Raw genomic sequence first — 20,634 nt, 5'->3', positions numbered from 1 at the left:
AGGTTCAGGAAAACAATGTAACTTGCTCACAAGGTAACGCTGGTCAATGGCAGTTCAGGATCCAGATCAGCCCGGGATTCACTCCAATGAGAGGAGAACGTCATTACTGAGGAGACACACATCATGTCATGTGTCAACCCTGGGTCCTAGGAAAATCCCTTTTAACCAATTACAAAATAATCCTGCTGGGTCAGGTTTGACAGGGCCTCCACATGACTGTAGGACAGAGTATGGGGGATCTTAGAGATTGGGAGTTTTCATTCTGCCCCATTTCCTTTGTGGCTATAAAGATTCCTATATACACATGCATGCACGTTTTTGTGCAAACACACATGGACACACAAACACATGGGTGCACACAGACACACACATAGATATGCTAGACACATGGAAATGGCGATATGCACATACTTATATGGCACGCATGGCAGGCATCTTTATTCATTTGAATAGCTGAGTTGCAGCATGAAATGGGAAGGTTTTAACTTCAATATTTAAGTCTCCTAAAGCCTCGTGCAGAGTCCCTCAGGGCAGTGATTTTAAATGTTTTTCATCTCATGGCACATATCATAAACTAATTACTGAAATTCTGCAGCACATGAAAAATGTATCTTTGCCAATCTGACAAAAAAGTAGGTATGATTTTGATTCATTCACACCAAATGGCTATTGCCGCATGTTCTTATTTGGGAATCTAAGGGAAAAGAGGTCAGTGTCCCTGACTAAGTAGACAAGTATTGCATGTTTTAACAATTCTTGCAGCACACCGATTACAACTGCTGCCTTAGGAGAATGCCCGTGAGTTCCGTTCAGCACAAGGGAAGAGTGTGTTTGCCTGGGCACATTCACAGGCTTCTCCTGCCTGGTAATTTGTGCCATTCTCTCAGAAAGCCAGCCAACTGCCCTCTGTTAACTGATAACCTTAAGTCTATAGCACGGAGGATTTTTCTGCAATTCTTTTACTTTTGATAAAGATTTTACACATCTTTCTAGTGTTTGTCGGTATTGTCACAATGAAGGAACATTCAAAAGTGGCCAAAAAAAAAAAAAGAAGAAGAAGAAGCTTTTTGTAGTCTTGGTTCTTACCAACTGTATAACCTTGCCAAAGTATTAAATCTTTCTGAATTTTGGCTTTATCATCAGTAGAAGGAGAAGGTTGGACTAAGCGAGTTCTAAGACATTGTCCAACATTAGAATGTAGGGGCTCTTTTCTGCAGCATCCCTGATGGCATTGAGCTCCATGGACCACATAATTTTGGAAATGGGAAGGTACTAAATTTGGCAAACCGCCTACCTGGCTTACTTAAATTAAATATTCAGCACAATAACAGCATATAGCCGTATCTATTCTCCTAGAAAGAAAGGAATGAGAGAATAGGCTCCAAATATAGGCTCCAAGTACAGCCTAGGAAATATAGTCAATAATCCTATATAATAAAAGACTAATATGCAAATCAACCAAATGGTGGAACAACCAGTCGCTATGACGCACACTGACCACCAGGGGTAGATGCTCAACACAGGAGCTGCCCCCTGGTGGTCAGTGCACTCCCGCTGGGGGAGTGCCACTCAGCCAGAAGCCAGGCTCGTGGCTAGTGAGTGCATCGACAGTGGTGTAAGCCTCTCCCACCTCCTCTGCAGTGCTAAAGATTTCTGACTGACGGCTAAGCCATCAGGTGGACATTACCCAAGGGCTCCCAGACTGTGAGAGTGCTCAGGGCTGGGCTGAAGTACTCCCTCCCCTGAGTGCACGAATTTTGTGCACCGGGCTTCTAGTATAAAATAATAGTAAATGTAAACTGTAATTGAAAAAACATTATTTTAAAGTGTAGCCTTCAAGAAACTGAGATGATGACTTTGAAAGGGCCTGTTTTCTTCCTTCCTTGTGACTGGAGCTCAGAAACACCCGTGGAACCCTCTACAGTAAAAAGGCAGACATTCAACACTAGGCCAGGCCCGAAGGTGCAGCTGCCTGTCCTCCCTCACTGTGCTTCACAGTGGTTACCATCAAGCACCTGACTTCAGCTAAATAAGAGTGAAGGACATGGTCCCCCCTGCCCACCAAACAAAGATGGAAACTAGTTCTGTCACCAGTCTTTCATCCATGCACGTTCTGTGGGGTAATAAGTGCTCTCAATTAAATTGAATTATTTAATAGCAAAAGCTGTCAACCCTAGGGTGCCCCCCAATAACAATTCACTGGAAAGTACTGTTACCCTGAAGACTGATCCACTCCATAATCCTAATTAAAACATAATAAAGATGGCATCTCACATGAGCTCCCAGGGATTGCCATGCAAGCTGGTTGAAGCAGGTATCTTCCTAGGATCTCCTCTGTAACTGATCATCATTACTGAGGAGACACCCTCATCACTGAACATGTCACCCCCCGGGTGATCAGAAAACCCCATTTAAGCAACTAAGAGGATAATCCTGCTGGGTCAAGTTTAAGAGCCTCAAGTGTGACTACAGGAGAGTCAAAATAAAAGGTGGGGAGAGAGGGTGTTGGAGATTGGAGTTTTATTGTGCTGTTTCCTGTGTGACTATAATAATTATTAATTTTCCTTTCCTGAAAATCACAAGCTGACTGAGGTTTTGTGAAAAAGTGATCTGGCTTCATAAAAAATAGTAATTATAACTGCCTTAAAGTCTTTCAAAAGCCTGTTATATGAAGTTGGGGCTCACTTTATGCTTAAATAAGGGTAACCATTGATAGCTGGTACTTTCTATACATTTTTTCTGTTCTTCACAGCTATACCCTGAGGTCAGTATTTTTGTCCTAAGTTTACAATTAAGAACCCTGATGCCCAATGTGGTTAATTAGTGTCACACAACTAGCAAACACTGAATACGAAAGCCCACCGAGTCCAAAAGCAAGCAAGCTTTTAGCGCAACTTTCGGTGTCACTCCGACAACTTCACTTCAGGTCTTACATGGCCAGTTTGGAGTGAGTTAAAGCAGACAAAAGGGACAAAGTTGATGAGTCTTTCACTCTCAGCTTACACATGGGGAAGCTAGAAATGAGTGTGCAAGCATTGCACAGAGATGCAGAAGGACCAGGGGGAACACCAATCATAGAACGTAGACAGGCTCAGCCGCTGCATTTCCTACAAAGTCCAAGTTTAATCCCATCACGAGGAACCCAGAGGGACTTCCAAATTGTTTTCGTGATCTTAGAACTGCATTTATATCTGCTGCTAAAAAATATGTCAGGCCTTCCGAAGCAAAACTGAATCGATGCCCATCCTTTCCTCTGAGGCCCTGCTTTTTCCCCTGTGGAACGATTAGTTATTCCGGGAGGTTTTCATGCTTAGAATCACTAGATGCTTCAACTAATAAGAGTAGCCATTATTTTAAACTTTAAACAGGAGATGTAAGAAATACTGCTGTCCTCCAACTTTCTTCTCATCCCTTTTTTCAACATATGGCTACAATGGTCACTTTAATATGGATGGCAAATAAAGCATTTAATGTAAAAAATATGTATATGAAGCATCCATCTTGTATAAAAACTGCTGTTTGTAATGTTAACCCTGCTATTTGGTTTCTGTAGATGCTTGTTTGCTTAAATAATAAGGAAAATAAGACTACTTCCATTTCAAGAGAGGCCATTAAACCTTTCCGGGACGAAGTTATCAGTGCTGGCACCGGGCCAGCACTTTGGTTGAGGTCTTAAGGTCCCAGCACATGGGGGCTCTTTAAGAACTTGCAAAGGGGGCCAGAAACACCCCATATTTGGGAGACAAAGTGTTATGCCCAGACTTCGTGATCCCCAAGGACCACCAGGGAGCCGAGTCCGATGCAATAAACAAAAGAGCCTTCTCCATGCTAGCATGGGCCCCTCCCACCCACGCCAGCAGCATGGCGGAAGAGAGAGCGAACTTCTCCCAGTCCAGGGGTTTTACTCCAGTCGGTGGTGATGTCACTGCCTCGGCTAACCCTGATTGGTTGGGTGAGGGCTAGGGATAACTCCGCCCTGCGGGGCGCAGTCGGGAGCTCATCCTCGCCCCGCCCTGCCCTCTCAAAAGAAGGCAAAAACATATAAATAGGGAAAGTTCCTCCATCTTGGGGCCCAGAATTTGAGAGATTTTCCTCTGGACCCGCGTGGCATAAAAACTGTAACTCTATCTAAGTATTGTTCGGTTCTTCTCCCGTTTTCTGAAACATATATTCTAGGCCAGTGGTCGGCAAACTCATTAGTCAACAGAGCCCAATATCAATAGTACAACGACTGAAATTTCTTTTGAGAGCCAATTTTTTTAATCTTAAACTTCTTCTAACACCACTTCTTCAAAATAGACTCGCCCAGGCTGTGGTATTTTGTGGAAGAGCCACACTCAAGGAGCCAAAGAGTCGCATGTGGCTCGTGAGCCGCAGTTTGCCCACCACTATACTAGGCCCTTACTGGTAGGGAGGCAACGCAAATCTGGGACACCTATCCACTTAAAAATGTGACTGGTAGCAGGATGCCGTGTTGAATCAGGTAGCTTCATCTCCCAGCTCCAGAACAGGCAGGCCCGCTGCTCAGGGTTGGGAGCTCAGAGGGCAGGAGGAAGAATCAATTATTTCCTGGCCCGTGGGTATGCTTTCGTTGGTATTTCTGAAAAAGAATATTGGCTTGTAGGGCTGTTTTTCTCTGAAATTGCTTATTACACAATCTGGAGGAAAACACTGTGTTGGAAGGCTCCAGAATGATTCAGCACTCTCATTTAAGCCCGAAGTCACGTCCCTAATGCGGCTTTTGTCTGGAGAGGAGGCAGCTCAGCTCTGCAAACAATAAGCCATCACAGGACCCAGGAGTTCTTTTGTGGGCAAGGCTGCTGCCATACAGTTCTCGTGGTGAACACAGTTTTAGTTGCCGCTTACTAATCAATGCACCAGGCCTGGGGGGGCTTCACCCCTGGTGGGAGCCTTTGTACTCAGCTTTTAGAGGAGGAAACATTTCAGCATAATCCTAAGAGGTGGAAAGAGGAAAAAACTTAGCCACTGTGTACCCATGCCCGAGCACACACACACACAAACACACATGCACGCGTGCGTGCACAAGCACACACACATCCCAAAGGCAGAGAAAAAAAATTGTCAGAGTGACTTGCATCATTAATTCTCGCTGTTCACAGCCTGCTCCCTCGATAAAGACCTCATCATTCCGGTCCCTGCAATCAGGGCTTTGACACACACTCCCCACCCTCTTGCCTCTCTTTTACTTTGCCTGTGTCTGGTCACGTCCAGCTGGTCTTGAAACCTGTGAGAGCATCTTAGCCCAGAATCCCAGCACAGGGCTGAGAAGGAGCTTACAGATCAGCTATTCCAACTCTCCTGGCTGCAGTGAACAAGGATCTGAGCCCAACGAGGGAATGGTCACCCAAGGTCACGTAGAGGCTGTTGTAGCATCTCAGGTTCTTGCTGGAGCACACAGCATTGCTCTCCTTCTTATCTTGGAGTTCCCATTGGTGGCACCAGTGCTTTCGCCCTTATTCCCGTGATGTTACCTAAGGACCCCAGGGCTTCTTGAAGATGTGATGCTTCAGGATGAGGCAAAGCAAAGGACAACATTTCCCTGAGCCAGAAATGTAAAAGCATTGAATGGAATGGCCCTGCCCCTGAAGAATGGTTGTTTTGTGTTCACACAAGCCTTACAGCAGCCCTGTGCAGTATAGGTGTTCGTGAGCCCATTTGTGAGATGGGAAAATAGAAGGTAGGATTCATACCCTGGCCCAGGGTTCTGATTCCAAGGTCAAGCCTCTTTCCATCTTGCCACGTGTGTGCTTCCGAGAGTATCATGCCTTCAGGCTGCAGGCTTAGTTCCATTCTTGGACCTTTGCTCTTGCCCCAGGACCTGTGCACAGGCTGGCGCCCCTGCACGGAAGGTTCCCCTCCACCTCTGGGTTTTCTCATCCCTGAGGTCTCAGCTCACAGTTCACCTCCTCAGCCACGCTGTATTTTATCACCTGACTTCATTGTCTTTGGAGCCATCGTGTTTGTTCATTTATTTATTTTTATATATAGTAACAAGCTGTGTTTACTATTTATTTATTGTTTTATTTTTATTGATTTCAGAGGGGAAGGGAGAGAGAGAGAGAGATAGAAACATCAATGATGAGAGAGAATCATTGATCAGCTGTCTCTTTCATGCCCCACCCTGGGGACTGAGCCTACAACCAGTGCATGTGCCCTGACCAGGAATCAAACCATGACCTCCTGGTTGGTAGGTTGGTGCTCAACCACGGAGCCATGCCACCAGGGCCATTTGTTTTGTTTGACTACTATCTCTTGTCCCTTGGGAGTTCCTTTGGTTCTCTTTTTCTGCATTTCCAATGCCTGGCACAGAAATGATTAATAAATATTCACTGAACAAATGGCTGGTACAAATAAAGTTCCTCTTTCAACCACTCTATTCCCTTGGAAAATTTACTACAGATATGGGTCGAGGTTGGGGGTTCAGTCTAGGTTCAAAATAGTGACCTGCAATATTGTTTAGAGTTCAGACCTATAAACTTAATAGCATTTGCACTGTGCCTTAACCAAATAAAGAAGATAAGCCATAGACTTACTGGTGATGAGAGGGAAAAAGCTCTTTTTAAGATGGTTCATATTGAAGAAAAGCATCACAGAAGCCTGGTTCAGGTTATTATTGGCGAAAGACTAAAAAGCCACTGGCAGACAGACAAACTCGATTGTCAACACCCACTTTAACCAGCCTACTCTCTTTAAAAAAAAAACAAAAAAAAACAAGGTATTCATGAGCAGTGAGGGCATGGAGATATTCCATCTGAGTTTTACTAATGAGCTAATCCTCCCACAACAAGCAGATATTACTACATATAAGATCATATTTTCTCTTTATAATGTCAATTACTTATTCACAGCACAAAAGAGAAAGTTTCACTCGTCAATGCCTCTGTTTTCAGTGGAGAACCTCTGTTTCCAGGGATCTCTTTGAAAAAGTCACAACAGAGAGGAGAGAAAGGGCAAGCAGATGAGGGGTGCCCTGAGGCATTGCAGTCACTTTGCACTGTGCAAACCAAGGCCATGGTCAGAACCTTAGATTCTCAGCTGTTGTCGCCACTTTGCCAGCAAATCAACTCACAAACCCATCATGAGAACAGGGTTCCTTCTAGCGTTCCTGGCACCAGGAAAGCAGTCACTGAGGAGGGGAGTTGTCGTTGCTGAAGGTCTAGAGAAGTGGTTGGCAAACTCATTAGTCAACAGAGCCAAATATAAAAAATATAATGATTGAAATTTCTTTTGAGAGCCAAATTTTTTAAACTTAAACTTCTTCTAATGCCACTTCTTCAAAATAGACTTGCCCATGCTGTGGTATTTTGTGGAAGAGCCACACTCAAGGGGCCAAAGAGCCACATGTGACTCACAAGCTGCAGTTTGCCAACTATGGGTCTAGAGTCCTTCCCATTTGCTACACCGAGAGATAGATCCCTGCCACCCACGTCCCAGGAGGGCCAATACAAACCACTACAAGAGGATTTTTCCCCCCCCAAAGATAAAAGGAAAAAACCAGACTCTTTAGGAAGAAGAAAGGACATAGAACCATCCATTCATTCCCCAAAAAAACATTCAATAATCTATATATATGTTGCCATGTACAGAGGGTTTTTTAAGAGGTAGTTATTTCCCTACTACACTGTTCATAAAATAGCCAATTGAACTTAGATGTTATCAGAATGGATTTGTCTGGACAAGCCACAATGATGTTTCTCTCAGAAATCCATGGGTCAAGTAATTGCAATAATTGAAGTAAAAGAGTCTGAGATCCATAAGTGTTACTTAAACTCTCTGAGCCTCCATTTCTTTATATTTAAGATGGAGAAAACTTCACCTCCTTTTCCCAGGTGCCTGGGAAGACTAAGTGGGATGTATGTGTTTTCTCAGGTGTGTGAAGAAAAGCACTCAGTAACTAAACCCAAATTCACAGACTAATCACAGCAGCATCTTAAAACCCAGAAGGTCTTCAGACTCCTCTGCCTGTGGGGCAACTGCTGATACACATCAGCCCAACCCTTTATATAAATGTCAACATTTTCCTAGGGCAGTGGTCCGCAAACTCCTTAGTCAACAGGGCCCAATATCAGCAGTGCAATGATTGAAATTTCTTTTGAGAGCCAAATTTTTTAAACTTAAACTATATAGGTAGGTACATTGTTATTCACTTGATTGGGGTACTCCTAAGCTGGCCTTTGCTAAAAACTCAAGAGACCAAAGAGCCACATGTGGCTCCAAGCTGCAGTTAGCCGACCACGGTCCTAGGACATACCATGGACAGGTTGGTGAAAACTGAATAGCTATTGCTGCCCCAACAGTTGGTCCATGACTCAGCTTCCCACATTCCAGGAGGCTAATTCCCTTAGCTGCTGGTATTTACAGTGTTATCAAACCTTCAGGCCGATCTTTGAACCCAGTGTGCCCTCATACTCCCCACTGTACCTAAAGCATGTAAAGGAGCAGAGGCATCTACACTCGCTAAGTATCAGTTCTACTTGAGGGTTCATTTCTTAGGTGCTCGAGTCTGTAGGAAGTAGGCTTCTCTGGCAGAAACCTAAATTTCTTCGAATCCTACAATTCATAAAGGGCAAGAGGACACTGAATTTCAAGATTCTCAGAATGACTGTGGCGTCGTTTTACAAAAGACAAAGCTTGCGGCAAGAACTCACAAGACTTTTTATGATCAACCTCTGCACTTTTAGGAACACTTGGAGCACATAGAGGAATTCTGAAGGAGAGAATTTTTAACTTTCTAGGCAGTCGGTTTTTAGCTTTAAACTGACTCACTTTGCCAGTAGTCAGACTTGCAGAGAGCTGGAACACTTCAGTGGATCTGCTTTTCATTTTGACAGTGGCTGCTCTTGCTGAGAGACATTTCTGTCACCTGAGATATTTCTTGGGCTGTATTAACCATCCTAACCTAATGGCCTGAGTTGGCAAGCATTTTGTTGTTTGTGGAAATTTTTACCCAGGAGGTCATTTGTCCAGACAGGGTCGGAGGTTATTCACAGAGAGAGATTTGACTTCTCAAATCCTTTTAAGTATTGTCACATATCATCTGTGCCTCACCCTCCAGGTATGAGCAGTAATGAGCACTGATACTGTGGGGCCAGATGACCTATCGCTATCTCTAGCTTGAAAGTAGAGGCTAGGAGTGATTTATAGGACCTTTGCTCGTGTCCCCTAATGGGCCAGCAGTCCAAGTTACAAGTCTACAGCAATCTTGAACTCGGTCTCCTCAGTGTGGGTGCCCTAGCACAGTAGATTCCAGGCATGGAATCTTCACACTAATTTGATTCCACACTAGCTGTTGAAGAAGGATCTCTCAGCAAGCACCAGCCTTGACCTCAGGCCTTTGGCTGTGTGGGGTGAGGACAGTAGGACGAGAACCCAACCGCAGGGCTCACTCACAACCTCTCCAATGACCGCCAGCCACACCAAGAGACTTTCTTCTCAATCCAAATACATTTTGAAGAATGATTCGAAAGGAGCATATTTAGAAAGAGCTGCTGTGAAGTCAAGGTACATATTTTCTAATGACAACGTTTAACTTAGTCTGAAAGATAGTAAGTAACCATTTGAATAGATGAATGATTGTACAGATGTGTCCCCAAAATGTGTTACACCGGTGTGGGAACTGGAAGACATGACCTAGAAGTGGCACTGAAGCAGTGGGTTTTTGTTAATGGATATGTGTAAGTAGGCTCTACGGATGACAATATGCAATGTGCCCACCAAAAAAAACCCCAGTGCATATATTTCTGAAACTAAACGTGTCCAAAAGAAGAAAGGGGAAAAAAAGCCTGCCCCGCAGCAGACAAGATAAGTGTCTCTTGGAGTTGCATTCAGCTCCAGGCACCATGCTCTGAAAAAGAAGGTTATGACTGACAGTGCTCAGAGGAGCATGACCAGCCTGACACTGCATCCTGACGTGAGGATTGAGAGTGATGCGACAGTGACCAGCTATCGGCGCCTGCAGGAATGTCATGTGGAGCCAGATTGGATTTATTCATGTGATATAAGGAATGGGTCCTGGACAAATTAGTGGACCCTAAGCCCGAGCTGACAGCTTTAACTGTTCCAAGTTGGGTTGTGAGATCCTAAATGCCCTATTAACTGAGACTCTGACCATTTGGCAGAAATTTAAAAGAAATTCACGTTAAATAGGGAGTTGACCTTAGTAAGCTCTGAAACCCTCCCAACGCTTTAAGTTCAGTTCTTTTCTAATACCTATGTGGACAGAATCAAATATCTACCTTTTCCTTCTGTGCTTTGGTAACCCATAGATCTATAAATTTCTACTTCTAATACCTATGTATTAGAAAAGGTATCAAATATCTACCTTTTCCTTCTGTGCTTTGGTAGTCCATAGATCTATAAATTTGAGTAAATTGTGTTTTGAGGTCTCTCTTGATAAGGAATTATCTTGTAATATACTTGGTCAAGAAATTGCAGATGTCTACTTTTCATCAGAGAATATATAAGTTAAGTAATTCCTGGCCTTTAGGTTATACAGAAATGTTTATAGCATTTCTCCCAAATCCAGAACAAGAGGTAAGTTCTTGTTTAGGAATGTATCTTAGGTTATTAAGTTTAGTGGCTTATAGAAATCATTAAGGGTTAGAAGTAATATATAAGCATGTAAAAGGGAAAAGGAGAAAAAAGACATTTTAGATCACTGAGTGAGCAAGACAATAAAAGCCATTGAACTCAAGCCTTTGTATATCAAATACACACACATCCCTATACCAGAGAACAAAAATTCATCACAATTAAATCACAGTTCTCTTTTTTTTCCTCTCTCTCTTAAAAATGAGAAGGGGTAAATTAGCTGATAGCTATGGTCTCTTTTATCTTAAATATCTTATGATTTTGTCAGAACCTCTGAAAGTGAAGAAAAATGAAACTGCATAACAGGAGAGTATAATTTGATTTGTAATGCCCATGTATCAGGTTGCAAAAGGAAGTGATCAGTATGGAGGAGGAAGCCCATTCCATCAAGTTAACCTGTTCATTTGTTTAAAGACAACTTCAGTATTCATAAACTAAAGAGACACAAAATTAAAATCAACCCCACTTGCTAAAAAAGGAACAAAATTTTAGAAAGAAATCATGCCCAAAACAATGTATGTAGAATGTGGAAAACCACTTCAGTGATCCAGTTAATGGTTTGTGTATTTCACAAGGTAACACTTGTTGGGCTCATAAGGTCACATGGGCGACAGTGGGGTTGACCACAGATATCATCCTATAGCCATCCTTTCATACTTCTGGAAAGTGTTCTGATTATCCTCACTGTTCCATAGTGGAGGAGTCTCTTTGTAGAGTAAAAATGAACTAATAATTATAGGTTGAAATGAATACCTGTGAGGAATTGAAAGTCAGACATTTTCTCAACTGAACAGTGGCATACATTCCCCAAACTACTTCCCATTGCATATTTGTGATAATATAGGCAGTTTCGCTGATTCTAGAGTGAAGAGCTAGATACAAACCAGGATATTTTATTCCGAACTAGGTAGTTAACCATTGACAACTAGAAATGAAAATAAGGACTTGTCGCACTTAAATTCCAAATTCCAAAATGATCACAACCATGATGCCCTCCCTTTATTTATTGTCTTGTTTCCTGGTTTAATTGGTTCCCAAGAGCTTGAGAAAGAACATGTGACTGACTGCTGAAGAGATATCACATCTAGAAAAATTATATTTAGAAAGTAATTTAGAACATAAGCAGTGTTTTCACATTCCTTGAAAAAAAAAAAAGCAGCATTGTTTTATATAGCATTTAGGCACAGAAAGAAATTGCAGACTCAAACTTTGAATCAATCGTTGACAGATGCTATACTCCTCAACTTGCTTCAACAAGGCATCGTGTGCAGTAAATAGTCCCCAGGCTGTGAGATCAAATCCCAACTCAGCCACTTGCCAACTGTGTCATTATTTTTAGAAAGCTACTTAAATTCTCTAAATTTCATTCAGGTTCTTCATTATGCACAATGGGGTTAATAATGCCACCTTTAAGGTTCCTGTAAGAATTAAAAAAATAATATTTAAAATAATTAATTAAAAAATTTAAAAACAAAAACAAAAACTCAGGCGTGGGGAAAAATTTAGCTAAATGTCTGTCACTTAGTTGGTCACCCCATCATGTTCTCTCCCTCTATTTTTTCTCTTCTCTTACAATCAAGCAGCATGGAGAAGCTATAGCAATAATGTTTCATTTAAGCAGAACATAGATTCTGGGAAATCAGGAAACTCGGGTCAAACTGATTACTGCCTTCCTTCTGACAAATAACAGTGAGGGAATATGGCACATCTGTCTGCGAAGAGGTTTGCAGTTTTACAAAGGACTTGGATGTTTTCTCTTCTAGCCTTCATGACAGAAGGCTCTGTGATGTGGGAGCTAGGAAGTCCATGTGACAGATAAGGCACTGAAGCTCTGGAAGGTCAAGAGTCTTCCCCTAAACAAGCTATCAGAACTAGAAATTAACTTAAGTTTTCTGACCCACGTGTCTAACACACTCCAGCAGCATCTTTTTCTGTTTCTCAAAGCTCTCCCTGAGGCCAAACCCTAAGCATCTCTACGGGGATGCACACTAATCTCTGTTTACTTTAGATGTTATGTCGCCTGCAGGTGCCAAGCCCAGGGGTTGCCTTCCGTGATCACTGATGCTGATGACAGCCTATGTCCATGCTCCAGAGCAGAGACAGTGCAACCCCTGTTCTATCCACAGCTGAAGGGGTCCTCTCTCCACTACTGTAGCTTTAACAATTCGGCTATTTTTGTAGTTATATTTTTAGGAGGTCCAACATGTATCAAGGAAACCATGTAAAAGGCGATGGAGCTGATTAATCAAATACAGCTTTTTTGTTATCTTTCCATTAGTAGAATCCATAAAGCTGAAAAGAAGGATTCTGAGATAAGAAGATCCTTTGCTTGGGCTCCTATAAAAGGAAAGTCCCCTTCTTCCCCTCTCCTCCCCCCCCCCCTCCCTGCCTGCCTGTCTCTTTGCTAATGCAGAAGAGGGGCTGGGAAGAATGGCACAGCCTCCAGTGCCCTGGGCTGGCCAGCCTGCAGAACCAGCAGATTACCGTCAACTTCACTGTCACATAAAGGATGCTCCCAGCTCGGCTTTTATTTTTATTTATTTTTTTAATGCTCCATTCATCTTTGCAAAGAACACACTTTTAAGTATAGTCCAGATGGTGATGGATGAACACGTTTCTTTGTCCTTTTCCAAGACAGGGTAATTGTGCATCACCCATGCAGGCAGTGGTCGTTTTTAATATTTAAATGACATCTGAGTTGGAGATTAAAATTTGTAAAGAGCAATGAGATCCTAGGGGAAAGAAGGGAAAGCCACTTCTACTTTCAAATGCAATAAAACAGATGCGCCTCCCATTCCAGACATAAGTATTAAAATATTTAAGATTCCTTGTAATGCTAGAAACCCACAGGAGGAAATCTCTCTCTCTCTCTCTCTCTCTCTCTCTCTCTCTCTCTCTCTCTCTCTCTCTCTCTCTCTCTCATTTTTCATTACACACTTATAGATCATGAGGTTGATTCCAGAGGGCTAGGCACATTTTGTTTTTAAAAGCCTAGAATATAACCCCTGATAACCCAGCATATTAACTGAGCAATTAAATAATGATAGGGAAATACAGTCACAATCCTTAATTATAGGAAACTAATAACCACCATAATAACTATTATCTTGAAATATCCTCAAATACTTTACAGCGGTGACCTATTTTTTTTTTTTTTTTTTTCTGGCATGCTCCTCATAGGAAAGGTGTCATTATTTTCATCCTGAGGACAAATACAATAGCTACTCCCAATTTATGTGTCATTTCTTCTGAGAAGTTTCATGATTTGTTCCCTTTTCACCTTCACAATATGGATGTAGACACTTAAAATTAAGTAATTTTGTGGAGTCTGGCAGAATCATCTGTATTTCTAGATGACTGATTAAAATTCAGTGTTTTCTAAACTGTGTTGACCATCTATCCTATGAAATCATTAAATGTCCACCAACATGGAAATTTAAAAGGATCAGATACAAATAGATATAACTTGAAAGTCTGGTGCTTTTGCGGAGCTTTCCTGGGATACATGCAGCCCCCACCTCCCCACCCCCTTTTGAAATAGGCAACTAGGGAAGGAGGAGGCAGAGAAAGAATTAACATGGTTCTTTTCTTCCTCAATCCATTCAATTCACCCTGACAATTGCAGCTCTCACAGTTCTACCTGGAGCTAACATTTAGCGTAAAAAGAAAATGGGAAGAAAAGGGGGGGGGGGGGGGAGAAGAAGAAGGAGGAGGAGGAGGAGGAGGAGGAGGAGGAGGAGGAGGAGGAGGAGGAGAAGAAGAAGAAGAAGAAGAAGAAGAAGAAGAAGAAGAAGAAGAAGAAGAAGAAGAAGAAGAAGAAGAAATGTGTGAAAGATAGGAGAAAGGAGTGGGTTATAGAAACACAGAATGGCTGTTCCTACACATTAACATTATGGCACAGGAGGCTTCTGAGGAGCGTTGTACAAAATACCACAGACCCACGGACTAGGGAGCTTAAACAATAAGAATTTATTTTTCCACAGTTCTGAAGGATAGAAGTCCAGGATCAAAATGCTGGCAGGTTTGGTTTCTCCTGAGGCTGCTCTCCTTGAGTTGGGAGGGGGAAGGGCCACCTGCTCGCTGTGTCCTCCTGTGGTCTTTCCTGTGTGCCCGCAGCCCTGCTGTCTCACTGTGAGTCCCAGCTTCCTCTTCCTATACAGATACTTGTCTGCTGGGATCAGCCTCATTTTAGCTTACGTATCTTTTCAAAAGCCTTGTCTCCAATATAATCACGTTCTGAGGTACTAGGATTTAGGGCGATGAATTTGGTAAAAACAATTCAACCCATAATACGTACTTTTATTTAAAAGCATCTTCTGCTTTTAGGCAAGGGTGGTATTAGAAATATGTGATGACCATACAGCATGAGTGCCATAGGAAGTGGTTGTTAGAAGATACACGGAAGCACATTAAAATTTTCCGAGTTCATTTAAGTGAACATGGATTTGAACTGGCCAGGATCAGACCAGAAGTGGTTAGGAGTGCTCCCCCCACAGGAGGTAGGAGAGAGACTTTGTCAGAGTAGAAGCAGGAAGCAAAGCAAAGACAAGATTCGGTTGGCTGTAGCTTAAGCAGTTGCCTTTTGGGGGAAAGTCAAGGTGGTTGTTTGTGATTGGTTGTTCTTAAGTTTCGTTTTCTTAGATGTATATTTACAGGAATCACCTGTGGCTCAGGTTTAGCCTGCTTCCATAGGCTTCCATAGGTTACCAAGAATTAGAGCCATCTGGGCCTCCTGGCTTCTTGTGAGTTCCTTGAACACAGTCAGCAATGCTTGTTGGCTCCAGGGAGTCACTCAGCTGACCTGAATTAAGTCCCTACTTGGTTGGTCTCCCAAGGTGATCCCACTCACCTGCTGGCAGTTTCCTCCCAGCAGTTCACGCGAGACCTTCCAAAGTCTCAGGATGAGACTGTTTTCTCCCAGATCCTCCAGGTTTGTTTGCATGGCAGTCCTGACCATGACCTCCTGGAAGAGTCAGCCACTGCCTCTCCTCCCTCCCTGTAAAGGGACAGATGGCAAACCCAGACGTTCCCCTTTTTCATGTTTTGTGAGAGGAACATTTCCCTCCAAGCTCCTCTGAGGGTGATTCCAACATGGCCCGCGCCAGAGGGCCTCCCCACGGAGTGTCTCCGGGGAGCACTCACATGTGCTCTGTGTTGGCAGTCTCGGGTCCAGCAGTCCTCCAGGAAGTCGGACAGCCTCCCCAGCCGCCAGCTGCACCAGGTGAATGAGGGACACTAGACCCTGGGGGCGAGGTTGGGGGCTGGAGTGGTGAGCAGAGGCCTCAAGGAGAAGTTCTAGAATGGCTGCGAAACACACGCATCTGTGTTCGCCCTCACTTTAGAAGGAGGATTTAAAAACATGTGAACGGGGATAATGTCACCCCATAAATGAAGTCTCCAATTTCGAATACAGTTATATTGATTTCGTGGTTCCTTTAAGCGGTAAGCCTTTCTTTCTGCATTTAAACAGTATGCATTTCTTTCCGTATTGATAGGTATAATCTAATTGCCAAAGTGATGACGTATATATATTACGCAATTAAGTAGTTATATAACGTCAGGAGAAATTAATGCATGTATTCATTCACTTCACAAGCTTTTAGCCAGCTTGTTCTGCATGATGGAAAAGAAGCCAAACATTAGGAACACAAAAATGAACAAATCCCTGCCCTTGAAGGGTTACCTGGGGAAGAGAGGCAAAGTGAACAGGTATAATCTGGAGACTGGGTCACATAAGGTCTGGTTCATGCAAACTGCTGGGCCGCCTCCCCTCCCCCACCCTCTAGTTTCTGACTCAGTAGGGCCAGGAATGTGCATTTCTAACACGTTCCCGGGTAATGTCGCTGCCGGTGAGGGTCCACTTTGAGAACCACTGGTCTGGTGTTACAAGCGGAAGCTGAGGAGGAGTTTCCAGCACTGGCTGGAGGGCCAGGGGGTTTAAGGAAGGTTTCGTAAAGGAAGAGAGTTTCAAAGGACACGTGGGGAAGGGTAAGGAGGGGGGACTGGGACACGCCAAGTACATTTGGTTCTAAAGGACAAAAGGAGAAAGTGCATATGGTTTGAGAAAGAATGCAAGTGATTCCGTTTGGCTGGGATGCAGGTTGAGTTTGAAGTAGTTTCGGGAGATAAAGCTGGAGAGAGACACAGGCCCAGAGCCACGGAGGTGGAGCACCCCGGGTGAACATTGTCCTCTGAGGATTAGAGGCCCTTGAATGCCCGGAGCTGAAGTTGGGAGACAGCAATGTGTTCCAGGAAAATAATCCTGGTGGAAGAATTCTGTCAGTTACCTTCCTTCAAAACTGGCTTCCTTCTGAGCCTGGCACAGGGCTTCCCAGCCTTTTTGAAGAAATCCTTGGCATTTCTCTGAAGTGACAAATCTCCCCGGAGGTGACAGGAGAACAGAAAGGGTGTGTTGATTGCTTATAACCAGAACCGTGTGGAGGGGATTAAATCTTTTTTGCCATTAATCCATGACAGTGAGCATGACCTTGAGTATGATACAATAATCTCTTCATTATGATTGACTCTTAGAAACCTCTGAGCTTCACCCACCTCTCAGGGCCTCTGGGGTCACTCAGAGGGGAGGGTGACAGGCCTGGGAAGGAGGGGTTGGAGAGAGGGAGACCCTGAGAGCAGAAGTAGTGATGAAATGTGCCTCTTTCCTTTCTCTCTAGGGGAAGATGATGACGACGACGAATGTGGGGAGGAGAAGCTGCCCTCCTGCTTCGATTACGTGATGCACTTCCTGACTGTGTTCTGGAAGGTCCTCTTTGCCTTCGTGCCCCCCACAGAATACTGGAACGGCTGGGCATGCTTCATTGTCTCCATCATCATGATTGGCGTCCTGACAGCTTTCATTGGCGACCTGGCTTCCCACTTCGGCTGTACCATTGGCCTGAAAGATTCGGTGACTGCGGTCGTGTTCGTGGCACTTGGAACTTCAGTACCAGGTAGGGAATACGCCTTATGACCTTATCCTGCCTAACAAACGCAAGTTCCGCGGTAACAAACCAGGCTTCTGAAAGACAGGGGCCCAAAGGCATAAATAATGTCACTGCTAGGACATAGACATGGCATTCTTCAAGGTTAGAAAGCTGATCGGTATCATGATGATGACAGGAAAGCATTGCCAGAGGGCCAGCAGCATGGCCTCCATGGTGAGGGCAAGTTGATCTGATGGATAGATTGGTAGATGAGGTTCCTAATAGTTAGTCCTTTCAAAAGGACAAAAACAAAACAAAATCACAGAATCATGTTCAAGAACAAAATTTCCACCTTTTATATAATTAGTAAAGTTTGGATGCTTTCCCTGAAACTCTGTATTCCTTGGGTAACTATGATAAATACTTAACTGAAGACCTGACTTAATGTTTTCTTGGTTCAAGTATTAATGGGAGTAAATAAAGAGGCAGACCTTGATGGGGACAGGAAAAAGTAACTTCACAAAGTGCACATTTCCTGGATGTCCCTTCATGCATTCCAGCCCACAACTGTCCTCTCATTATGGTGGTGCAGACTTCTGTAAGACACCATCCTCCCAAACATGACATGGACAGCAGTAATTTTAAAACTTTGGTGGGCATCAAAATGACCTGGGAGCTTCTTTAAAAGAAAAATGTGAATGCCTGAGACCCACCACTAACCTATGGAATCAGAAGGCCTGGGCCAAAAAATGTGTGTTTTGAGCTCACAGGTGATTCTGGTGCACATCGGAGCTTATTGTAAGTGAAGTTCTGGGCCTCTTACTCAGCACTAGCTGACATCTTGACAGATGTACGGTATTAACTTTGAGCACCCCGCATTCTCTACCAAGTAGAAAGTCAAGGACAGGTGTTCCAGTACTTGACCTGGGGGAAAGGCAGGAGTTAAGGGGAAATACAGCCCAGGTAATGGTACCATTCAACATTCCATAGATATCACAGCCTTTTGTAAATGCTGTGATTTCTACTTGCCATGGTTAGCAACCTTGGCTTTTGGTTTTGAATCTGAAAACAAGTACAGTTTAAATCATGTATGTCTGTTTGCTAGAATGCTCTAGTTGTTTTCCACTCAGATACACATCCTCTCAGTGACTGAGCATCAGTTTCTTTATTTGTAAAATTGGGATAATCATACTTAGAAATGCAGTAAGGACTGGGAAAAAAAACACACCTATATATTGTACAACTAGTAAAGCTTCGGGGACATGGAAGGAACTTAATAAAATAGTAGCTTTTGTGAATAGTTATGTTGCATAGCTTAGGAGGGTCTGACCAGTATGTATCTGGTCAGCCATGGCATATGTGCTACCCAACTGTTCGACAATTTGGGGGTCATAATCACAGGACTGGCATGTTTGTTCAGACTTCTGGCATGGTTTTGGCGTCCAACTGAGTTGATGAGGGAGCCAGGGGATTTTAGAACCTTACTCCTGCCCTAGGGAGCAGAGCTATGCAAAGTCTTCCAGTTGACTAACTGCCCATCCTCCGAGCAGGGCAGGCTGCCTCTCAACCTCTGCTCTGTTCTAGCAGTTCCACGTTTGGTCTTTATTTTGAATTTTTTCCAGAAATGACCAGAAATTTACCAAGTAGGGGGAAAATGTAAAATACTCATATTTTAAGTTGCTTTGTTTATAGAACATATATACAACCAAAAGAACTAAATGCTTGGGGTCTACTTTGCCTAAGGCTTAAGTCACTGTGTCAAATGGTGCCCAGATTAGCACATACTGTTGTTGACTGTGGCTTTAACCTTGAGGAGAACATGTTCAAATTATGGTAATGAAGGGAAAACTAGGTCCCCCGTCACAGTTATTCAAAGTCAGCAGTTGGTCCTAGCGAATGCATCTCTTGCTTTCAAAAGGATTTAGAAAAAATGCTTTTCCTACATCAAATCCTTGTTCAAAAAAAAAAAAAATTTTTTTTTTTTTTTAATTTCTCAATGTCTCATCTCAATATCTCAAAACTGGCTCCTTTTTCTAACACCAATCTTCCAAAATGGCTCTCGGCATCTTTTGTACGAATGCTTTTGGATGGTGTGCCCATCCTAGGACTAAAATATATTTTTCTGTAACACAAAATGTGGATTACAGTAAACCTCAGGGTTTGGAGGATCATTTGTTCTGCCACTTAAAACCAGCTCAGTTCCCAGGGAGAGTCATCAAGAGGTAAGAAAGCCTGTTGGGGGGAATACAACAGTCTCATTTGTTGCCGAAATGCTTTCCCTACACCACCGTAAATTCTTCCCATCGGGATACACATTTCTTTGCTCTGCTGTTGGGAGAATTTCTCTAATTTGTTCCAATATTAGCTGTGCAGCATGCTCCCCAAACAATGTATTCATAGGCAATCGCAAATAATCATATCTATATAAACAGACTTTTCTTGTCAAAAAGCAGCTGTGCAAATTGAACGAGATGCTGAATGAACATAATATTTCTGACTTTTCCTCGCTGATGATTCCGAGCAGTGCTTTATTTTATCTCCAGAATTTAAAAAAAAAAAGAAAGAGAAAAAAAGAATGCTGTTGTTCCCCCGATGACAAAGCCCAGTTGCTTCAGGCAGAGGAAGGATGAGGAACGCTCTTCCTCTTTGCTATTAACTGGCCTTGGTCCTGAGGCCCAACTTTGGCTCTAGGCTGTCTTTTATTTTTTATTTTTTTTTCAGTACATATTTATTATTTCAAGATAGCATTAGAATTCAAATATATGAAGCAAAACTGTTTTTCTTTTCTTTTTATTGTTGTCTCTATTATAGCTGTGGCCCCATAACTTCTTTGCCTCCTTCCACACAGCCCTGCCCATCCCCTAGGCCCTCACCACATTATTGTCACTGTCCATGAGCTATGCATATATGCATGTGTATTCTTTGCTTGATCTCTACCTGTCCTCCTTTCTCTCTTTCCCTCTAAGATCTGTCAGTCTGTTGCATGCATCCATTAGGCCAGGCGTCTTCAAACTATAGCCCGCGGGCCACATGCGGCCTGCAGAGGAGTCTGATCCGGCCAGCCAGGTTTTTTGGGCAGTGAGCGCAGCCGAGGTGTTAC

The 20,634-nt window shown here is 43.2% G+C and overlaps 1 protein-coding gene across 22 annotated transcripts in view; it reads left to right on the top strand.

Annotated features, from left to right (window-relative positions):
• The window catches only part of SLC8A1 (solute carrier family 8 member A1), a 307,087-nt gene that overhangs the window by 248,533 nt on the left and 37,920 nt on the right, over nucleotides 1-20,634 (top strand). For 12 of the 22 annotated variants that reach the window (XM_045580686.1, XM_045580677.1, XM_045580675.1 and 9 more), the window contains 2 exons: nucleotides 15,773-15,832; nucleotides 17,286-17,561. In XM_045580686.1, coding sequence (XP_045436642.1) covers nucleotides 15,773-15,832; nucleotides 17,286-17,561 — 336 coding nt within the window. The remainder of the gene's footprint in view (nucleotides 1-15,772; nucleotides 15,833-17,285; nucleotides 17,562-20,634) is intronic. The other 10 variants (XM_036435120.2, XM_036435118.2, XM_036435119.2 and 7 more) reach the window with 1 other exon arrangement.

Source organism: Pipistrellus kuhlii, unplaced genomic scaffold (assembly GCF_014108245.1).
Source record: "Pipistrellus kuhlii isolate mPipKuh1 unplaced genomic scaffold, mPipKuh1.p scaffold_m20_p_13, whole genome shotgun sequence".
Taxonomy (NCBI): domain Eukaryota; kingdom Metazoa; phylum Chordata; class Mammalia; order Chiroptera; family Vespertilionidae; genus Pipistrellus; species Pipistrellus kuhlii.
Note: the sequence above shows the minus strand (reverse complement) of the source record. Positions and strands in the feature narration are given on the sequence as shown.